Source organism: Opisthocomus hoazin, chromosome 2 (assembly GCF_030867145.1).
Source record: "Opisthocomus hoazin isolate bOpiHoa1 chromosome 2, bOpiHoa1.hap1, whole genome shotgun sequence".
Lineage (NCBI taxonomy): Eukaryota > Metazoa > Chordata > Aves > Opisthocomiformes > Opisthocomidae > Opisthocomus > Opisthocomus hoazin.
Window position 1 is genome coordinate 7,858,507 of NC_134415.1, and position 17,010 is coordinate 7,875,516.

A 17,010-nucleotide genomic window follows, 5' to 3' on the forward strand; every position below is an offset into this window, starting at 1 on the left:
TGGACACTTTTGAAGCTGTCAGTTCCTGACTTTCAGCGTGAATTACTATTACATCCTCCTTCAGGTGAATGGGCCGGCTAAGCTGGAGTCGGCCTTTAACAGCAATCACTGCCGAGGGTTGCATGCAGGGGACCGACAGCTTTAGTGGGTGTCGAATGGGGTGAATTTAAGCAAGGCAGGTGACAGCCCTGGAGGCGGTGGCCTGCTGCTGAGGTCCGCCAGCGCATTTTCATCTCCGTAGGAGCTCAACCACCTAACCTCGCTTCGCTCTTTCATTCACAAGCTGGACACAGTGTCTGCTGATGGTGGTACAATAGCAGGGCTTGAACAATTCATGTTTACGCTGTTTGAGTAAAGGGGCAGGGTTTTGGGGGAGAGAAATTATCTTTTAATTAAACAAAGTGCTCTAATATGTGAAAGAGACAAGTTTTTGGAAACATAAGCCCAAAGGAGGTTTTGATGGCTGTCATGTGGCCGATTTGAAACCAAACGTGGATGCCGTCTTCAGAATTTGCCGCCTGGTTCTTACAGTGTCTGTAACTGAGCTGATGGGCGCTCGGGTGCCTGGCTGAGGAGCAGTCTCTCCTTTGGGACCCTGGAGTCAGCAGTAAGGCGTGTGTGAGTCTTCCAGCAGCGTCTGAGGCTCCGTTATACCGGGGCAAAGTTCCAGTCCGTGTGCCACGTCACATTTGGTGCAGGGCTCGAGCTAAAAAAAGTTCGGGTTGCCTAGTTTGAGGTGCCCTTCGGGGCAGCCTGTGGGTTGGTCTAATTTTTGCCATTTGGTTACAGCCTCGGGAGAGCTGTTTTGCTAGGGATCAATGAAATGCCCAATGATCCCAGCTCGCTATTAATCGTGCTACTTACGCTGCAGTGACCGTGCTTAACTAAAAGATTATATGCATTGTCCCCTCTCTCCTTTTAAGAAGCACCGTATTCCGTAAGTTGCCCAGCTCCACATTTTCCAAGACAATAACAATTCCAAGTGTTGTTGTATTCCCCTTTGCTGCTTTATTAAACTCAGCGCCGTGTTTTTCATTCATTTACACATCCTAACAGCATCAGTTTAAGTGGTGTGTTAAGCCTTTCGACGTACATCAAAGCAACATGTAATTTTCATTTCCATTTTACCCAGTGGCTTCTAAATCTAGGGGTGATAATTATTATTTGCATTGTAATTATGCCTCAGTTGAACCAGAGGTTTTGCAATGATCTAAAAACGAAGGACGTTTTGTGGGTTCTTTTGCTGGTAAAGCTCCACGTGACTTTGGAAGGGCCTAGGATTTGAAAACTGAAGTGCAGGCTGGGTTTCCTTAGTAAGCCTGGTGTTTTCTTCTCCCCAGGGGATGAGCGCTCCCGGGAGTCTCCGGCCCCAGCCGAAGCACAGATGCAAGCCGGGGCAGAAGGCGGTGGAAGGGTGAACCGCTGTTGCTGGAAATGCTCCGTGACGCAGCTCAAGAAGATTTGCTGGGGTGTGGCCGTGGTCCTGGGTGTCTGCTCCTCCTGGTCGGGTTCAACCCAGCTAGCAAAACTGACCTTTAAGAAATTCGATGCACCCTTCACTCTAACGTGGTTTGCAACAAACTGGAACTTTTTATTCTTTCCTTTGTATTATCTTGGACATGTTTTTAAGTCAGCTGAAAAGCAGTCTCCAAAGCAAAGATACAGGTATGGGAGCTTTTGTTTCTTCTCCTGTGGCTCTTGCATGCTGCTCTGCCTCTAGCAGACTTTTTGTTCAGGTCAGCCGGTTAAATCGAACTTGCATTTGCTTTCCCATTCAGGTTTTGTTAAAGGATACTCTGAATTCCTTCACTGTCCTGTGCTAGGTGGTATGTGATTATTCTTAATACAATTTCACTCCAACAGTAAGAAATCCAGGTTTATTTCTGATACATACAAGTCACGTAATGAAAGCCCGCATTTTCTGCAATTGTTTCTCAGGAGTTTTCTCTGCAAACCTCTGTGAACATCATTTTTGTATTAATACGTCCTTCCTCCACCCACAGCTGACTTTCATGGCAATCTCTGAGTAAGCTAAGTAAGCTTTTCTTTTCCAAACTTCAGGACTAGTGCAGTGCCTTGAATAGCCAAGCAAAAAGTATTGCGGTATTTTCCTGGCGTTATGCCCCTGACATCAGAAGCCAAGCTCTGATCCCAGTTCGGCTCAAGCTGCTGTGTTTATTTCCGGGAGGAAGCGCAGTCGTAACCAAAGGCAGCACTTTGTCTTCAGCACACCTTGTCTTTAGAGCAAGCCAAACCCACAAAGCCCGAAGCGCTCACGGAAAACCCCGAGTGCCCGTCCTCCGTGAGGGGCTGAGGATGCTCTGGCTGCTTGAAGGGCTGCCTCTGGGTGAGCTCTCCGTCGTCTCATCTCGTTTTGGCCTGAGAGGTGCCTGGGACAGATGGGATGACTCAGCTATCAAGATGTCTCTTGTCAGAGAGCTTCCCCGACACGTGGAAGGATGTGAACAACGTTTTCACCTTCTGTTACACAGTGGGGCTCATGGCCTTTTAATGAAGTAGCTCAGAAAGTAAACAGTAAGAAGTACACATTTTTCAGCCTCCAGCTGCGCAGCAGCGCGGTGGAAACTTACTGCAGAGAAAATATAAGAAACCAGGGTACTCAGGAGATGCTCTACCTCAGATGAAAAGGATTAAGATTATAAATGCTGAAATTTTGCTGCTTAGCCATGGTTACAGTTTGTTCATCTTCTGAATCATTTGGGGGCTGCAGATAAGGAATTTCACTGTTCACTGCAGGTCCTAGAGCAGCATCCAGAAATTCTGAAGGCATTTTCATAAGATGCCAGGTTTCCTGCACTGCAGCCTGCAGTCTGTATTTGTCGTTTACTCCGCAGCAAACATGGTGGCTTCAGAGATGAGAAGTATGGACGTTAGAGAAAGCAACAGTTTAATCTGAAAACAATAACAAATGCTAGCCCAAAACAACTACCTTTTCATTTCTTTGGTTTTTAAGTATTTTTCTTTCTAGCTGCTCTCAGATAATGTTTTAAATACTGCTGAATTCTGGGGTGAGCGGTTGTGGTTCGCCAGATGCCTGGGGTTAAAACCAGAGCATTACGCTCTTTGTTGCTGCAGTTAATTGATATGGTTGGTAGTTTTATGTCTTCCCTTTAATTAAATGATGGCTGTGTTGAAGAGCAGGTGCAAGCCCTGCAGTCTGTTTGGGATACAGGGGAACATCGTCACAAGTAAGCTTGCAGCAGGCTTAGTAAAATATGTGCGTTTGTGTGTCTGACCAGCAGACTGAATAGGGTTAATCCGCAGTTTTTTATTGGTGTAGACTTGAAGACATGGCTTTGGTTCCAAGCTTTGCTGCAGATTTGTTTTGTGGCTTTAAGCAAATCACTACAGGCCTCTGATTTGTTTGTATTCTCTGTTCGTTGGCATGAGATAGCCCTTAAGAGGGAGGACTGTCCCTAACCGTGTTTTTGTGTAGTGTCTGCTTCAGCATGTCCGCTATCTATGCTGAGACCTTGCAGTGGTCTTGCATCAAGAATTACTGTAAAAAGAATTACTGTTCATCTGCCTGCTCCATTACGGCTGAGATGTCTCATGCACGTACGTCTGAAAACCCAAGCATTGAGTTCCAGCATCCCTCTTAATTGTAGCCCCTTTTTGCATATTATATATATGTATGGGTGTATATAGAGAGAGAGAGATACAGAGACTTTGCAGCTCTATACAAGGCATTACTATCTTCAGGAAAGCTTGCACTCCAGGCACAGTTGGACATGTTAGGAAGGGATTGCATGGGCTTCTGGATAGGTAAAATAAGACAGTTCTGACCTGGAACTAACAAGCAGCTTGCTTAATCATTTGCTGCTTCTTTTATCCGTCACCTTCATTTATATTTTATGTACTCTGGCAGGAATTTGCAATGAGATAAATGAAAACGTGGTAGTGGGAGAAGGTGGAAATACAGCATCTAAGTCACCTTAGCAGTGAGATAGTAAAGGCAGGAATACTCAGATCTTGGCTCCACAGGTTGCTACAATCCACAGCCACCTCATTTTTTTGGCCACAAAGCTCGCCAAGGACACGTCCTCAGCAGGGCTGGGCAGCTCAGCCTCCCCCTTCCCACTGCCCCTGCCTCGGGGGTGGCTGAACCAGCAGGCATGCTTTGGGGTGCCTCGCCACACAGCTAAAGAGCATGTAAAGAACAGCAGCCGTCGGGAAAAAAAATCTACAAAAGGGGGATCATAAAATGTAGGAACAGTGAATAGATACTGATAACAGATATAGTGAATAGATAGACCATCCTATACAGATGATATGGCTTATTAGGTTTAAATTTGCTATTGTGTTGTACCAGTAGGTTTATATACTATGCTGCAAATATATGAATGTGTATGTTTCGTAGTCTCACAGAAGTACATACCTGTTGTGGACACAAACTAGTTTAAAGCTGCACAGATTTTTTTCCCCGTTTTATAGCACATACAGTTGTAATAAATTTGCTACCACACATTAAATTTAAGAGCAGGTTTATTCAGTTTCTTGCTAAGATTTTGAGTATTAGACCGTAATGTAAAGTATTAAGGGTTTCTGACTGACCCATTTTGCATGGTAAGAAACTTTCTTTTTAAGCTGAAGTAGAGTATCAGTTGTGCCCACAGCATGGGGAGGGAGTCAGTCTTCAGGGGAAACCAAAACTCATGCGTTCGTGTTCACGCTCGCTACCAAGGATGCCACCACCCTTGGCATGGGACCGCCTGCGTGGGGGGGACGCAGAGAGCTCTGGCAGGCTGCAGAAGAACACGCCAGGGTCAGTGCTGCTCTCTTACTTCTTGTGCAAGTGCTCACTACCTTAAAATAAAATTACAGTAACTAAATTATCATTCATTTCAACCACTGTCCAGTGCAGAAACAACACATGTAATGATTTATGCACCTAATGGATCATTTAAGACTACTTCATTTTGGCTTCGTACTTTTTGCTTCCGAACTGCTTTATAAAATGACACGTTTAATCTGATGAGCTACCCTCCATAATACCTACGTTATTAATTTATGAGGTAACATAAATTAAAAGCGCTAGAGCTTAAAGCTCCCTGGCTACATGAAAGATTAAATTAAAATCTCTGTAAGATATTACTTAGCTTTCTGTGTCTCTAGGCAGGTCAAAACACACCTTTTATAGAGACTCACTCTGTGTGTGCCAGCTAGGGGGGAATAACAGAGGATTGTGTTCATATGTTAGCAGGAGAATACCTCAGAAAGCTTGCTTATTTTTGATGGTACGGTCTTATCTAATGATTTTTTGAGAAGGAAAGGGCAGGACTTTCCAGAATGGTTTGCGTGATTATTTATTTATTTGTTTTATCACTTAGCATTAAGGCGAGAGAAAACACCAGAAAACTAAATCTCTCCCATAACCTTGAGTAGAGCTGATGTGTTGGGGTGACTGAAAGGCTCGTCGCACGTACCTGCACTGATGTACAACCACATTTGAACATGTTTTAACATGTTCTTTTTCACAGAGTTTTGTCCCTATACTGCCCCCAAATTAGCTGCGACTAATCTTTCAGAATTTGAAGATTTTTCTTTGAAAAGAAAGATAAAAAGTTGCAGGTAACATCAAAGTATAGTTATTTCTTTGAAACTGAACCAAAACACTGGGGGCAACTATGGCAGAGGACTAATGTAGCAGATCTCACTTTGATTTACCAGCATATGAACTTCATGAAAGTAGCTTTTGCTCTATGTGTGTATGGGCACAGAAATGAGACTTAGCTCTTCAGTGGCCAGAAAATATCAGTGCCTTAGCTTCACATGATGTCCAAAAAAAGGTGGGCCAGTTTCTAAATGGGTTTTACACGCATTTCTGCTAGCATGGAGGAGATGAGGCAGTAGCCTGGCATCCCGGTAATTCCACAAGCTGGGTCCGTTGGTTTGATCCTGACTCACATGAAAGTGCAGCTCACTGCGCCGTGGGCGCTGCCCTCCTCTGCTGCAGCAGGCAGAGAACCCGGACATCCAGTGCTGGTAACCCATCGCCCAGCCACGGTGAAGCTCTAAGGGGGAAGAAGGTCAGAGCCTGATTTGGCGTGACTGGAGGCTTTTTTACTATTGATTTTTGGCATTTTGTATTCATGAGTCTCTCTTACCCAGCAACATTAAAATGTTGCAGTGTGGTTGACTTTTGGCATCCTACTGATTTATATTACTACTTAGGTGGGAGCTTCACCACCAGAGCAGACAGCATTAACAGAGTCATAAATAAGCTACGAAGGCATCAAGACATGATGAATGCAAGTGTTTTTAGCAAATGTCACCCAATGAAGCATGTTTTCTTTCAACAACCATCAGTTTATAAACTCTATTTGCCTAATTCAGTACATTAGCCTTAAAATAATACCCATTTACTTTGTGTTCCTCAAAATAAAATCACTTTAAAATTCAAGTTCCCGTTAGCTTCTTGAGGGAAGAAAAACCAACAACCAAAGAACAAAAAAACCCCTTGAAATTAAAAGATACAGCATCTGATTCTTACCCAAGTTAGATACAAGTCAGGAGCAAATCCAAATTAAATCAGTTTGATCTCTACAGCAGTCTGTCAGGACCTACCTTTGTGCTTGGTATTGAAGCGATTCATTAAAAGAAGATGCGGATATTGTGCAAGAGGTTTATCACACCCATGGTCATCTGTATCTCTCTTGCAGATCTCTGAACTGTTGTTGGTGATGTGTTATTGATGGGCTGAGGTATCACTTCTCAGACTGTTTTCACTGAATCTGCACCTTTCTTCCAGGGGTTCTAGCTGAAGACAAGGCCAAAATGTGCTATCAGCAAGCAGCGGTAGTGGCGAAGCCTGCTGCTGGAACAGCATGGTGTCTGTGGTAGGAGCAGTGCTGGTGGGCATCTGTCCCATGTCCAACCCACTGTGCCTGCGGCATTGGGCTAGGGCATGGAGCATTCAGCTGGGCTTAGCTCAGCTGAAGCCCAAACCACAGTGCTTAAGGTGATGCTGCTGTTAACTTCTGTTTCTCAAAGTTCAATAATTACCTCTTCCTGAAGAAACCCATGGTAGCTGCTGTCTGTTTCCTTTTGAATAGGGAAGTGTGTCCCCCTGGGACATGGGCTAAGGGCTGTGTTACCCCATGGAAGTTCTGGAGGTGGCTCCTTGCTGCTACCTTGGGATAATACAGCTGTGCTGCATTATTGCCAGATTATCACCAAAGTTGTCATTGCAGCTGCTTTCTTGGGCAGACTTGTTTTGTTAGGTGATTAAAGATCAGTGTCACGGTTTCCTGTTCTTTGTGGCTCCTGAAACAAAATTTTTTCAGCCAGCTGTCAAAAATATGCTCTACAGGCTGTCTGTTCTTGAGAAAATAGGTAGTCCTCCAGCTCCAGAGTATTTCTGGAGAAACCTCCTGTTCACATAAGTCTTTTCTACACACTGAAGACAGTACCAGGGGTTAGATTATCAAGGAAATTTGCCACAGCTGGCTTGTCAGTGCCACATTGCTTATTCAAGCACTGCCAGCTTGGAGCTGAATGCCTGGTTTCCTCTTAAAGTGCACTGGGAGAGCAAACACGTATAGAGGAGACACAAACGTGAGGCATGTAAGGTAAACAGCAGGAGAAGCTGGGGAGAAAGAGAAAGTCTGTTTGCCAAACTTGAGCTGTTAGTGGGAGCCCTCCACGATCCCTGAGTTAAGTGCCTAACTGGAATTGAGGTGGCACTCCCTCTTGATGTTTTCCACTGGAAAGCTTGAAAAACTGCTCATGGGTCCGTGTTCAGGGTGGTAGTTTCTCTGTTCCTCAGGTGCATGGTGTGGGAGCTTGGTACCTACACCGGGCTGATGATGTGAGTGGCTGGCAGAACGCCCCAAAATTAATGCCTGAGTCCTAACTTCTCTGGAGGTAGCTCTCGACACGAATCCTGCATGTGGGTCTTGGGCATGTGAGGTTGCATTTATATGCCTACCTCCATTCCTAAACCTACTCCAGCTTTTACATCTCCTGAAAACACCTGTAAGAGAATTTCTGTAAGCTTCTGTTTGACTGGTTTGCGAATTCCTTCTATTCAGGTAGCTACCACTGCCTTTGAGAGCTCATGTCATAGCTTCTGTGAGAAAATAGTCGTGGTTTCTTCTTTAGGAAACCAGTCCTTTCTAGTTTAGCCTCCCAGTTTACATTTGGAGATTGGGTTTGTATTTTGGACCATCATGTTCTGAGAAGAGCTTAACATTCATGCCCTGTGAAACGCTTTGCCTTAATCTGAAGATCTATTGAGGATCACCTCTTCTGGGCTTTTGGACCTTTGTGGAATGCTAATCGAGAATAAAAATTGGGTATGGCCCGATCAGGAGAAAGACAGGTTCTTTAATCTTGAGCCTGGTTCGCAAAATCATTCCAAGGATAATTGAATTAAGTGATGTCCTGTATTTTTGTCTTGTTGTTCCATTACTTTTGTCTTCTCTGCTGTGGCTTGAACAGATGCTCTAAAATAATTACATTATATGCCTCCTATGAGGTAATGGTGCTTGAGGCAAGGACTAGAAAGATAAGTAATTGTTGTTGTTACCTGCAGACAAGGCACGTGCTGTGAGGAATGGCTTTTGCTTGGAAAAAATGTCACGTCTTGCAGCGCTGAATGATCTCTGGTCAGTAGTTAAACTGCACGTCATCAACTGGCTCTTCCTCTGGTTAGTAAAGCAAGCTGCCAAGCTTCCACGCTGCGAAGGCTTTTCTCAGGAGACCTCAAGAGCAAATCCACCTATAGTGATCCTACCTGTGCTCATCCTTCTGCACTGACTGAGATTGTGGAACCAAAGCAAGCCAGGCTGAAGGGACCTGCTCCCTTCCCTGCCTCCAGGCATAACCTGCACGTACAAACATAAAAATTACTGCATTTTGTGGCTAGCAGAGGAAAAAAAGACCAGGAAAAGAGCGCGTGATCTTGTGTGGGGAAAGAAGCAGAAAGCTGAGGTGAGCATGGACATGCTGTTTTCCCAGTCATCATAACATGGAAGAAGACAGAGTTTGTAGCCGGTCCTTTGCAAGAAGTGTTTTGCCTTGGTCGTCAGTATCTTGCCACCCAGTGCACAGGGTCATTAAACGGGGACTATCCTAGATAGGTTCTCCCATCTTGTTTACAACAGGATCACAAACAACAGAACTCAGGAGGGAGTGATAAGGAATTCTGTGGTTTTCTTCAGCCCAGATCTGTGTCAAAATATCTTGAAGGCAGCTACCTTTAAAGCTGCTTTAAAAAAGGAAAGTGCCTGTACGGTAACAGACTTGGTAGCTATAATTAACAGCTCTCAATAAAGACGGATGATACAGTGAGAAGTGTTGGAGGCTGGCAGTACTACAGAAGTGGAAAAAACCTTTTTGTCCAGCTGCCTAGTGGTTATGGACCATGTCCAGATTTCCCAGGATTGTTTGTGTTTGTATGAAAAGGCAGCCGCATATAAATGCACAAGTCCCTGGCTGAAGATCCTGTTCAGTCCGGATCTGCAGGAGCTGGCCACCCTTGCTTGGTAGTCAAAGTTATAGCTGGTAAAAAGGGAGAAATAGCCAAAGGTGAAGGTTAACAGCAGCATAGGTACGTGAGCAGGGCTTCAGAAATTGAAAAACCCTGTTGAGCAGTTAGATAGTGTTATCTGTGAACATCCATTGATTTTTTTGGAGGTAAACAACAGTAAGACATGAGCTGATGGCTAGACAGGTTCATATACGTACTCACACACCCATGTGCAAGTAATTCTGTGTTTCCAGTGCTTAAACACCTTTCTAAATGGTGGCTTCCCTCCAGAGAACCCAATCCAAAATGGAGCAGACCAATAAAATCTGGTTTTGTGACCTCGTTCGCATGCTTTGGGTGGCAGTTAGTGAAAACCACTTCTCTTCAGCCTTGCTGTGAAAAAGAAAGAGCCCTCCTATTGGTCTGTTTGTCAGTCCTTGGGGTCGGGGCTAAAACTCAGACAGTTTAAAGGAAAGAGCCTCATTTACTTTATGGCCTTTACAGTCATTGCCACATCATTTGGGTCTCTTGTCCTCAGCAGGCCTACACTAACCAAATCCGCTTTGGCCACCTCATCCATTCCCTGTTCCTCGTATCTCCAGCTGGACGCTTCCCCACGTGGAGCTGGTTTTGGTGGTTTATTAATTTCTATATCGCATTCCTTCTCTTTGGAGCTGGGGGATTGTTTATTCATTTGCTGAAGCTGCTTATTTCGTGAGCAAGTAGAGACTGCTGCAAGGTTTCCTTCATATTTTTGGAAACCTCCTACTGCCTTGGTAAAATGTTCAGACTCCCACAAGGGGAATGGGCCCCTGGAAGTCTTAAGTGAAGGATGGCATCCCCCATCTCTTTCAGCAGACACAAATGTTAAATCCCAGGGATCTCAAGTCATCGTGAACATCCCTTCAGTGACAGAGTCGTATTAACCTTTGTGTAGTACATTGCTAAGATGGCGCGCCCTTGGATGGTATGAGCCCGGGTCCTTTCGCTATAGGAGGGTTCCATTCCTCTGTGTCATCTGGCATTTGCCCTTGCATTGCATCTAAAAAATGTTTTGCTTCACTAAAACACTGGTTTTTTTAACCTTAACTCTCTTTACTGTATCTACTGTAGAGGCCAGCCCAACGGAAAATTGTATCCTGCTTTTTCTGTACTGAAACTACAGCTTTCTTCACTAGTCTAGCTAATTATGCTTTCAGCTGGAGTACATACAGATTTCCAAGTACTGAAAGAAAATTCTTCAGCTATGAAAAGCTCTGCTATTAAATAGCACACTAGAAAATTGCACCTCTACTTTCAATATCTCTTAGGAGTACCTAGAATAAAAATGAAGCTACAGCTCTGTAATGCTGTCTGATGTTTTCACCTTTTCACAAATGATTCTGTTGTTAGACCATCTCACCATGATATCCTGAACATCAGGTCATAGAAAAAGAGTAGTTCTGGCTGCTGGGGACCTGGGGAGGGAGGCCTGTAGTCCAATCAGCTCAGCGCAGAGCCACAAAGAATCGCAGAATCTTGGGTTGGAAGGGACCTTCAGGGGCCATCCAGCCCAACCCCCCTGCACTGAGCAGGGACATCTTCACCTGGGTCAGGTTGCTCAGAGCCCCGTCCAGCCTGGTCTTGAATGTTTCCAGGGATGGGGCATCGACCACCTCTCTGGGCAACCTGGGCCAGGATTTAACCACCCTCATTGTGAAAATTTCTTCCTTATATTCAGTCTAAATCTGCCCTCCCTTAGTTTAAAGCCAGTACTCCTTGACCTGTCACAACAAGATTTTCCCCATCTTTCCTATAGGCCCCCTTTAAGTACTGAAAGACAATAAGGTCTCCCCGCAGCCTTCTCTTCCCCAGGCTGAAGAGCCCCAGCTCTCCCAGCCTTTCCTCCCAGCAGAGGGGTTCCAGCCCTCGGATCATTGCTGGGGCCTCCTCTGGCCCCGCTCCCACAGCTCCAGCTCTGTCCTGTGCTGAGGGCTCCAGAGCTGGACGCAGGACTCCTGGGGGGGTCTCAGCAGAGCGGGGCAGAGGGGCAGAATCCCCTCCCTCGCCCTGTGCCCACGCTGCTGGGGATGCAGCCCAGGGCACGGTTGGCCTGCTGGGCTGCCGGCGCACACTGCCGGGTCATGGCCAGCTTTTCATCCACCAGTACCCCAAGTCCTTCTCAGCAGGGCTGCTCTCCATCACTTCATCCCTCAGCCTGTATTGATAGCTGAGGTTGCCTGGTATCAAGTCTACTTTTTTATTGTGTTAATGGTTAGTTATCTGCAGACCCTGAATGAAACATAACTATCATTATTTAAATGTGTGTGTACTTGATTGCATCTTTTAATATCCTGTCTCTAGATACCACAGAATTACACATACCAGAATGTGTTGGCATGAATGGTACCCATTCTGCTGCTGCTTGCCCCTTTTTGCCAGGGCCACCTTACATATTTGTCTGTCCTCAGGTAAGGACATGTTGATTCAAACCCTGAGGATTTGATTTAATTTTTATTAACCTTGAAATTCAAAAAAAAAAACCCAAACCTGTATTAACCCACTATAAAGTGTTTCTGCTTAGCTTATTTTTAATAATCACTCAAATTTTCACCTAGCATTTTCAGTATTTCACGAAGCTCTCTATATTAAATGTGATGGGTCCTGCCAGCACTTGACCCTAGTTGGCACAGCTCCTTTGAGTCCCATGACAGCATGCTGATTTCTATCAGAGAAGGGTCTGGCTCAGTGAAGATTAAAAATATCAAGTTAATAGCTGTTTAAGATATGTTTTGTCTTTGCTTCTTTCACAGGGGAACTCAGACTTTGACCAGGCTGAAATTCACCCTACTCCCCCAAATTATTTTTTAATAAGTGTCTTTTGGTTCTGGAGAACTGAAGTAGAAAAATTTAACGTTAAAAAGTTGTATCCCAGAAGAGGATACAGTGACATACAGCCAAATGATCAGCTGCCTTCCATTAACATACCTGCAGTCCTGCACTTGCTCATGAAATTTTTAGCGATGAAGGCCAACCCTCTGAAAGTCTTACAGCATTTAAGAGCTTTTTCGATTTCATAGATTTTTCAAACTACTTCAACAACCGTGCTCTTCTGTAGTTCCAGGCAATTCCTATGATGCTGTTACTTTCTGCCTTACCAAGTTCCACGTGGCTTTTTTAGTACTCTCCATCACATAAAAGGGATAACTGCAGGGGGATGTGATAAAGGTCAGCTAGGTCACATATGGATTGGAGAAGGCAAGGAAATTGCTCGGGGGCATCAGACAGCGTGAGCGAGGTGTTTGGAACAAGGCAGGAGCTTTTTGACAGTGTGCAGCTGACCTGTCAGGAATCTGAAAAGCAAGAGGACCCCGAAAGAGTGGTTAGTGCCTGCTTGGGGATGGGAGGTGGTGGGGGAAAGGTGGCCTGCTGTGGGGGCACTCTGCGTGAGCTCTGCTAAAACGTGATGCTTGCGTGAACAGCAGAGTTCTTTGAGCTCTGCTGTGAGCTAAGCTGGGTCAGTAAATCCGACATTATTTTAATGGACAGTGTGCTTAGCATAGCGTTGCTGGTGTGTTGAGTCCTGGGGCTGGCTGTAGGTTCTTAGCGTGGGATATTGCAGAGCTGAGCAGCCACAGAGCCATCCAAGTTACAGGGGTCCAGACAAGTCACACGGGAGTATCTAGGGAAGATTTACTCATACCAGCAACAGCTATTTCATGTGTCAACAGATTTGTTTCTTAACATGAACGAATGTACAAATAAAATTTATCAGACTGCTAAAAATATTTTCTTGGGATCTTTTCAAATGTGAGCATCGAATTGGCTTTATTTTCAGGTAAACAGGAATCATAGTGAGGACCGGTTGTATGTACAGTTAATTGTGGACCTTACTTTTGGCTGGCAAGTTGCAAAATGTTGTCTGCTGCTTTATATTTCTTGAACTTGGTGTTGTTTTAAGGATTAAAAAAAAAACAAAAAACCAACAGCTGGCTTCCCGGATATGTTTGGTGCGAGAAGCCAGAGACAAGTAGTTTCGAGAAACTGGAGACAAGTGTGTTTCGTCCGTAGCAATGGTGCTAAAAACGAACTGTTCTCTTCGTCAGGGTGGCTTCAGACGCTTTCCGCTGTCACACTTGGGTATCTGGAGTCTCATTACCCAAAAAGCCTTTGCCTAGTGCTGAACAGTAAATAACCATGGATTTTAGGCACGCGTAGAAACATCTCATTAGGGAAATTTGAAAGAGAGATGACAAACAGCATCCTGGAGTCAATCCAATGTCATGATCTGAATGTGCAACGGTGAGTTCTCCTTCCTCAAGTACCTCAGCTACCGAAGGCTGCAGGTGGGTTTGCCATCAGCGGGCGTTTGGCGTTTGCGTGCCTTGGGGCTGGCAGCCGTGACCACGCGGCTCCCCCACTGATGGCACCTATGAGATGTTGTGCAGCTGACAGGAAAAAGATGCAATAGTTCGTTAGTTTTGTCATTCTGTTTAATTCAGACGTTTTCCAAAGGAATGGCACTGAAAGCTTTGTAGTACTGAAGGTGCATAATAATTGCATCAGAATTGCCCATCTGCAGCTAAAGTGAGATAATTGCCTAGGCGTATTCGCCTTTGCAGAAGAGGTTTTGAATAATAAAAGTTTATAAAGCCCTTCTGTCATCATGTTATCCAGTCCTCACCCCATGAGCCAAACCCTCAATTCATTTACGCTCTTTTCAGACCAAAAATATCTCGTGTCGGCACAGCTCTGGGGTCAGTGAAGATGGGACTCCGCACTAGTGTAAGTCACCTGAAACTGGCTCCCGGCTGCCCAGCGACGTTTATGAACCAAACTGAAAGAGAGTAATCAGCAAGCCTCCCTGATGCCTTGCTAGTGTTATTTTCTGGATCTTTGATATTTAATTTAGCTTAATTACTGGAGTTTAGGAGTGGTGGTACTGATTTCCGTTGAGGGGAGGGGGCAGGGCTTGTCATGGGGTCAGATCCACAACAGGGCTGAGACAAGTGTCCCATCCTGCAAGCAATGTGTGGTTTCCAGCAGACGCTGCCCTTCCTCGGGAGCCTCTTGCATCTTAATTAGGTTTATCATGGCTGATCTAACCTGCTCCTGCCGATAGGCTCATTAGCACGGACTCAGCTTACCCACGGCTTTGAACACAGTCCCTCCATGCAGACAGCTGAAAGACGCGTCCTGGTTTGAGTGCCTGCTTACCTGGTCCACCCCTGCTCCCCAGGGATGCGGGCTGTAACCGCTCCCGTGTTCTGGTGCGCTCCCTTCTCCTGGCCATTAAAGTTGCAAACAGCACTGACCAGGCAAGATTTGTTGATTCAACTTTGTTATCCTGTGCTTCTCCGAGAATGAATTAATTGATTTTTCCATTAGACTTGATGCAAATCATGCTGATGTCCCTTGTCAATCTCAGTATGCCTGACTGAATCCTAATGGCTGCCTTACAGTCTTTGCCACGCGTCTTCGTGCCTCTCCCATGCTCTCATGCAGCGACCAGAGCGGCTCATTCCAGCCCAGCACTACTAAATGAACGAGCATGGGTGATTTACAGTGGGATGGAAAAGGTTTCCAGCTAGTTTACGGGTTCCCCTGCTTTCTGCCACTGCGTGCCACTGGTCTTTCTGCGTGAACGGAGGAGCTGCGGTTCCTGCTGTGGGATCCCTTCAGCAAAAGAGCCACCTCCCTGCCCTATGGTCAGCTCAGCCTGCGGCTCTTCAGCTCGTAAATCCTTGGTGCCGCAGTGAGATCTCGGCAGGCTGTACCACCTGGGTAGCCCCAGCATGGCTATGGCAAAGCTGACCAGCTCTCCAGCACTGGGAAAGCAGCCAGCGACCCTAGGAGATAACGAAGGCGGCATCGCCAGCCACCCAGAGCCGGAGGTGCTTTGCGTACCTGCGCCCGTGAGGTTCTTCAGATCCCTTCGCCGCGCTAACAGTGCTCAGGGGGAGGAGCGGCACGCTCGCTGCCAGGGATCCAGAACAAGGGAGGGTAGCAAAACAGACTGCGAAAAAAAAATTAGCGATTTATTTTATTGCTGAAATAAAATTAGTCACAGTATGAACTATTGTGCAGTACATTTTTCTCTCTCTAAAGGGCTGAAGCTTGTTGGGTACCCTCTCTTTCTCTTAGTTTCGGCACAGAGCATTAAGTTTTGAGAAAGGGCTGAGCCCAGCTGCTGAAGTGTTTTGTTCTAGCTGTGTAGGGGCGGTATTGACAGAGCCGAATTTAACCCAGCTTCCCCAGTGCACGGTTGCAGTAAAACAGGCCGGATTTTGCACTGTGTACATCGAGGGGGTTGGACAGGGGTATCGCGGGGCACTGTGACTCTGCACCAATCTGTTAGTCAGACTCAGTGAGGTGTCAGGGTATTCTGCGTAGCATTTTTGAGGTCCTGCTGCTGGATTCTCTACTCTTACCGAAGGCTGTGGTGAAACTGTAATGACTTGGCTGGAAGGAGTGGTGAGCCAGTAATGAAAGCTGTTGGAGATGTCTCTTCTCCAAAGTAACCAGCGATAGGACGAGAGGCAATGGCCTCAAGTTGCATCAGGGGAGGTTTAGATTGGATATTAGGAAAAATTTCTTCACTGAAAGAGTGGTCAGGCATTGGACCAGACTGCCCAGGAAGGTGGTGGAGTCACCATCTCTGGAGGGGTTCAAAAAACGTGTAGACGCAGTACTTCAGGGCATGGTTTAGCAGGCACAGTGGTGTTGGGTGGATGGTTGGACTTCAGGTTCTTAGAGGTCTTTTCCAACCTTAGTGATTCTATGATTCTTACGGTTGTGTACCTATGTGTGTGTGTGTATACGTGCATATGTCTGCATGTGTGTAGGTATGTGTGCACATGTGTAGATGCAGCATTTGAATGCACATGCTGAGGCCCTTCACCCTGCGAGAGCAGTGGTATCCCAGAGGGGCAGCAGGCTGGTTTGCCTCTGACACTCTGCCTACAGTGTCCTGCAGAGCAGGAGCTCTCCTGTAAAATACAGACTGTTGAAAAAGAAAGGAAAATGAAGCCACAGCTCTTGTGCTTTTCTAACTCTAGCGCTGCCCGGTGCTGCTCTGACAATCCCTTCCACCCCGACGAGCAGAGCTGGAGCCCCAGGAGAGGGGACGAGGGTCCCCAGCGCTCGCCTGCCCGCAAGCACGGCGGTGCCTGCAGCAGGGTGGCCCCGGTGGGCTCGCCGTCAGACCCCCACCGCCATCCCCACTGCCCTCCAGGCTGCCCTCAGCCCAGCACAGCCCTGGCTCTGCGGGGGGATCGAGCAGGGCGTTTCAGCTCTCCTGGGCTGGAATCCCACCGTGGCTGATGCCCTGTGCGAGAGACACCATGCTTAACCTTCCTACTTCTATTTTTAAATCCGATTTTGATCACCCATAATTCCTCTTGAAATCAGTGGGTGATGACAGTCTTCAGCCCACTGGAAAAGTCAGTGCATTAGGTACCTGAATATGAATTTATGGTTTTAATTTAGTATGATCCTCCAAGGACTTCAGTCTGAAGGTGGAGAAATCCAGTAATTCC

At 46.1% G+C, this 17,010-nt stretch overlaps 1 protein-coding gene across 2 annotated transcripts in view; it reads left to right on the plus strand.

Annotated features, from left to right (window-relative positions):
- SLC35F3 (solute carrier family 35 member F3) overlaps positions 1 to 17,010 on the plus strand; it is a 187,640-nt gene that overhangs the window by 135,403 nt on the left and 35,227 nt on the right. For both annotated transcript variants that reach the window (XM_075445469.1, XM_075445475.1), the window contains one exon: positions 1,341 to 1,665. In XM_075445469.1, the coding sequence (XP_075301584.1) occupies positions 1,341 to 1,665 (325 nt within the window). The remainder of the gene's footprint in view (positions 1 to 1,340; positions 1,666 to 17,010) is intronic.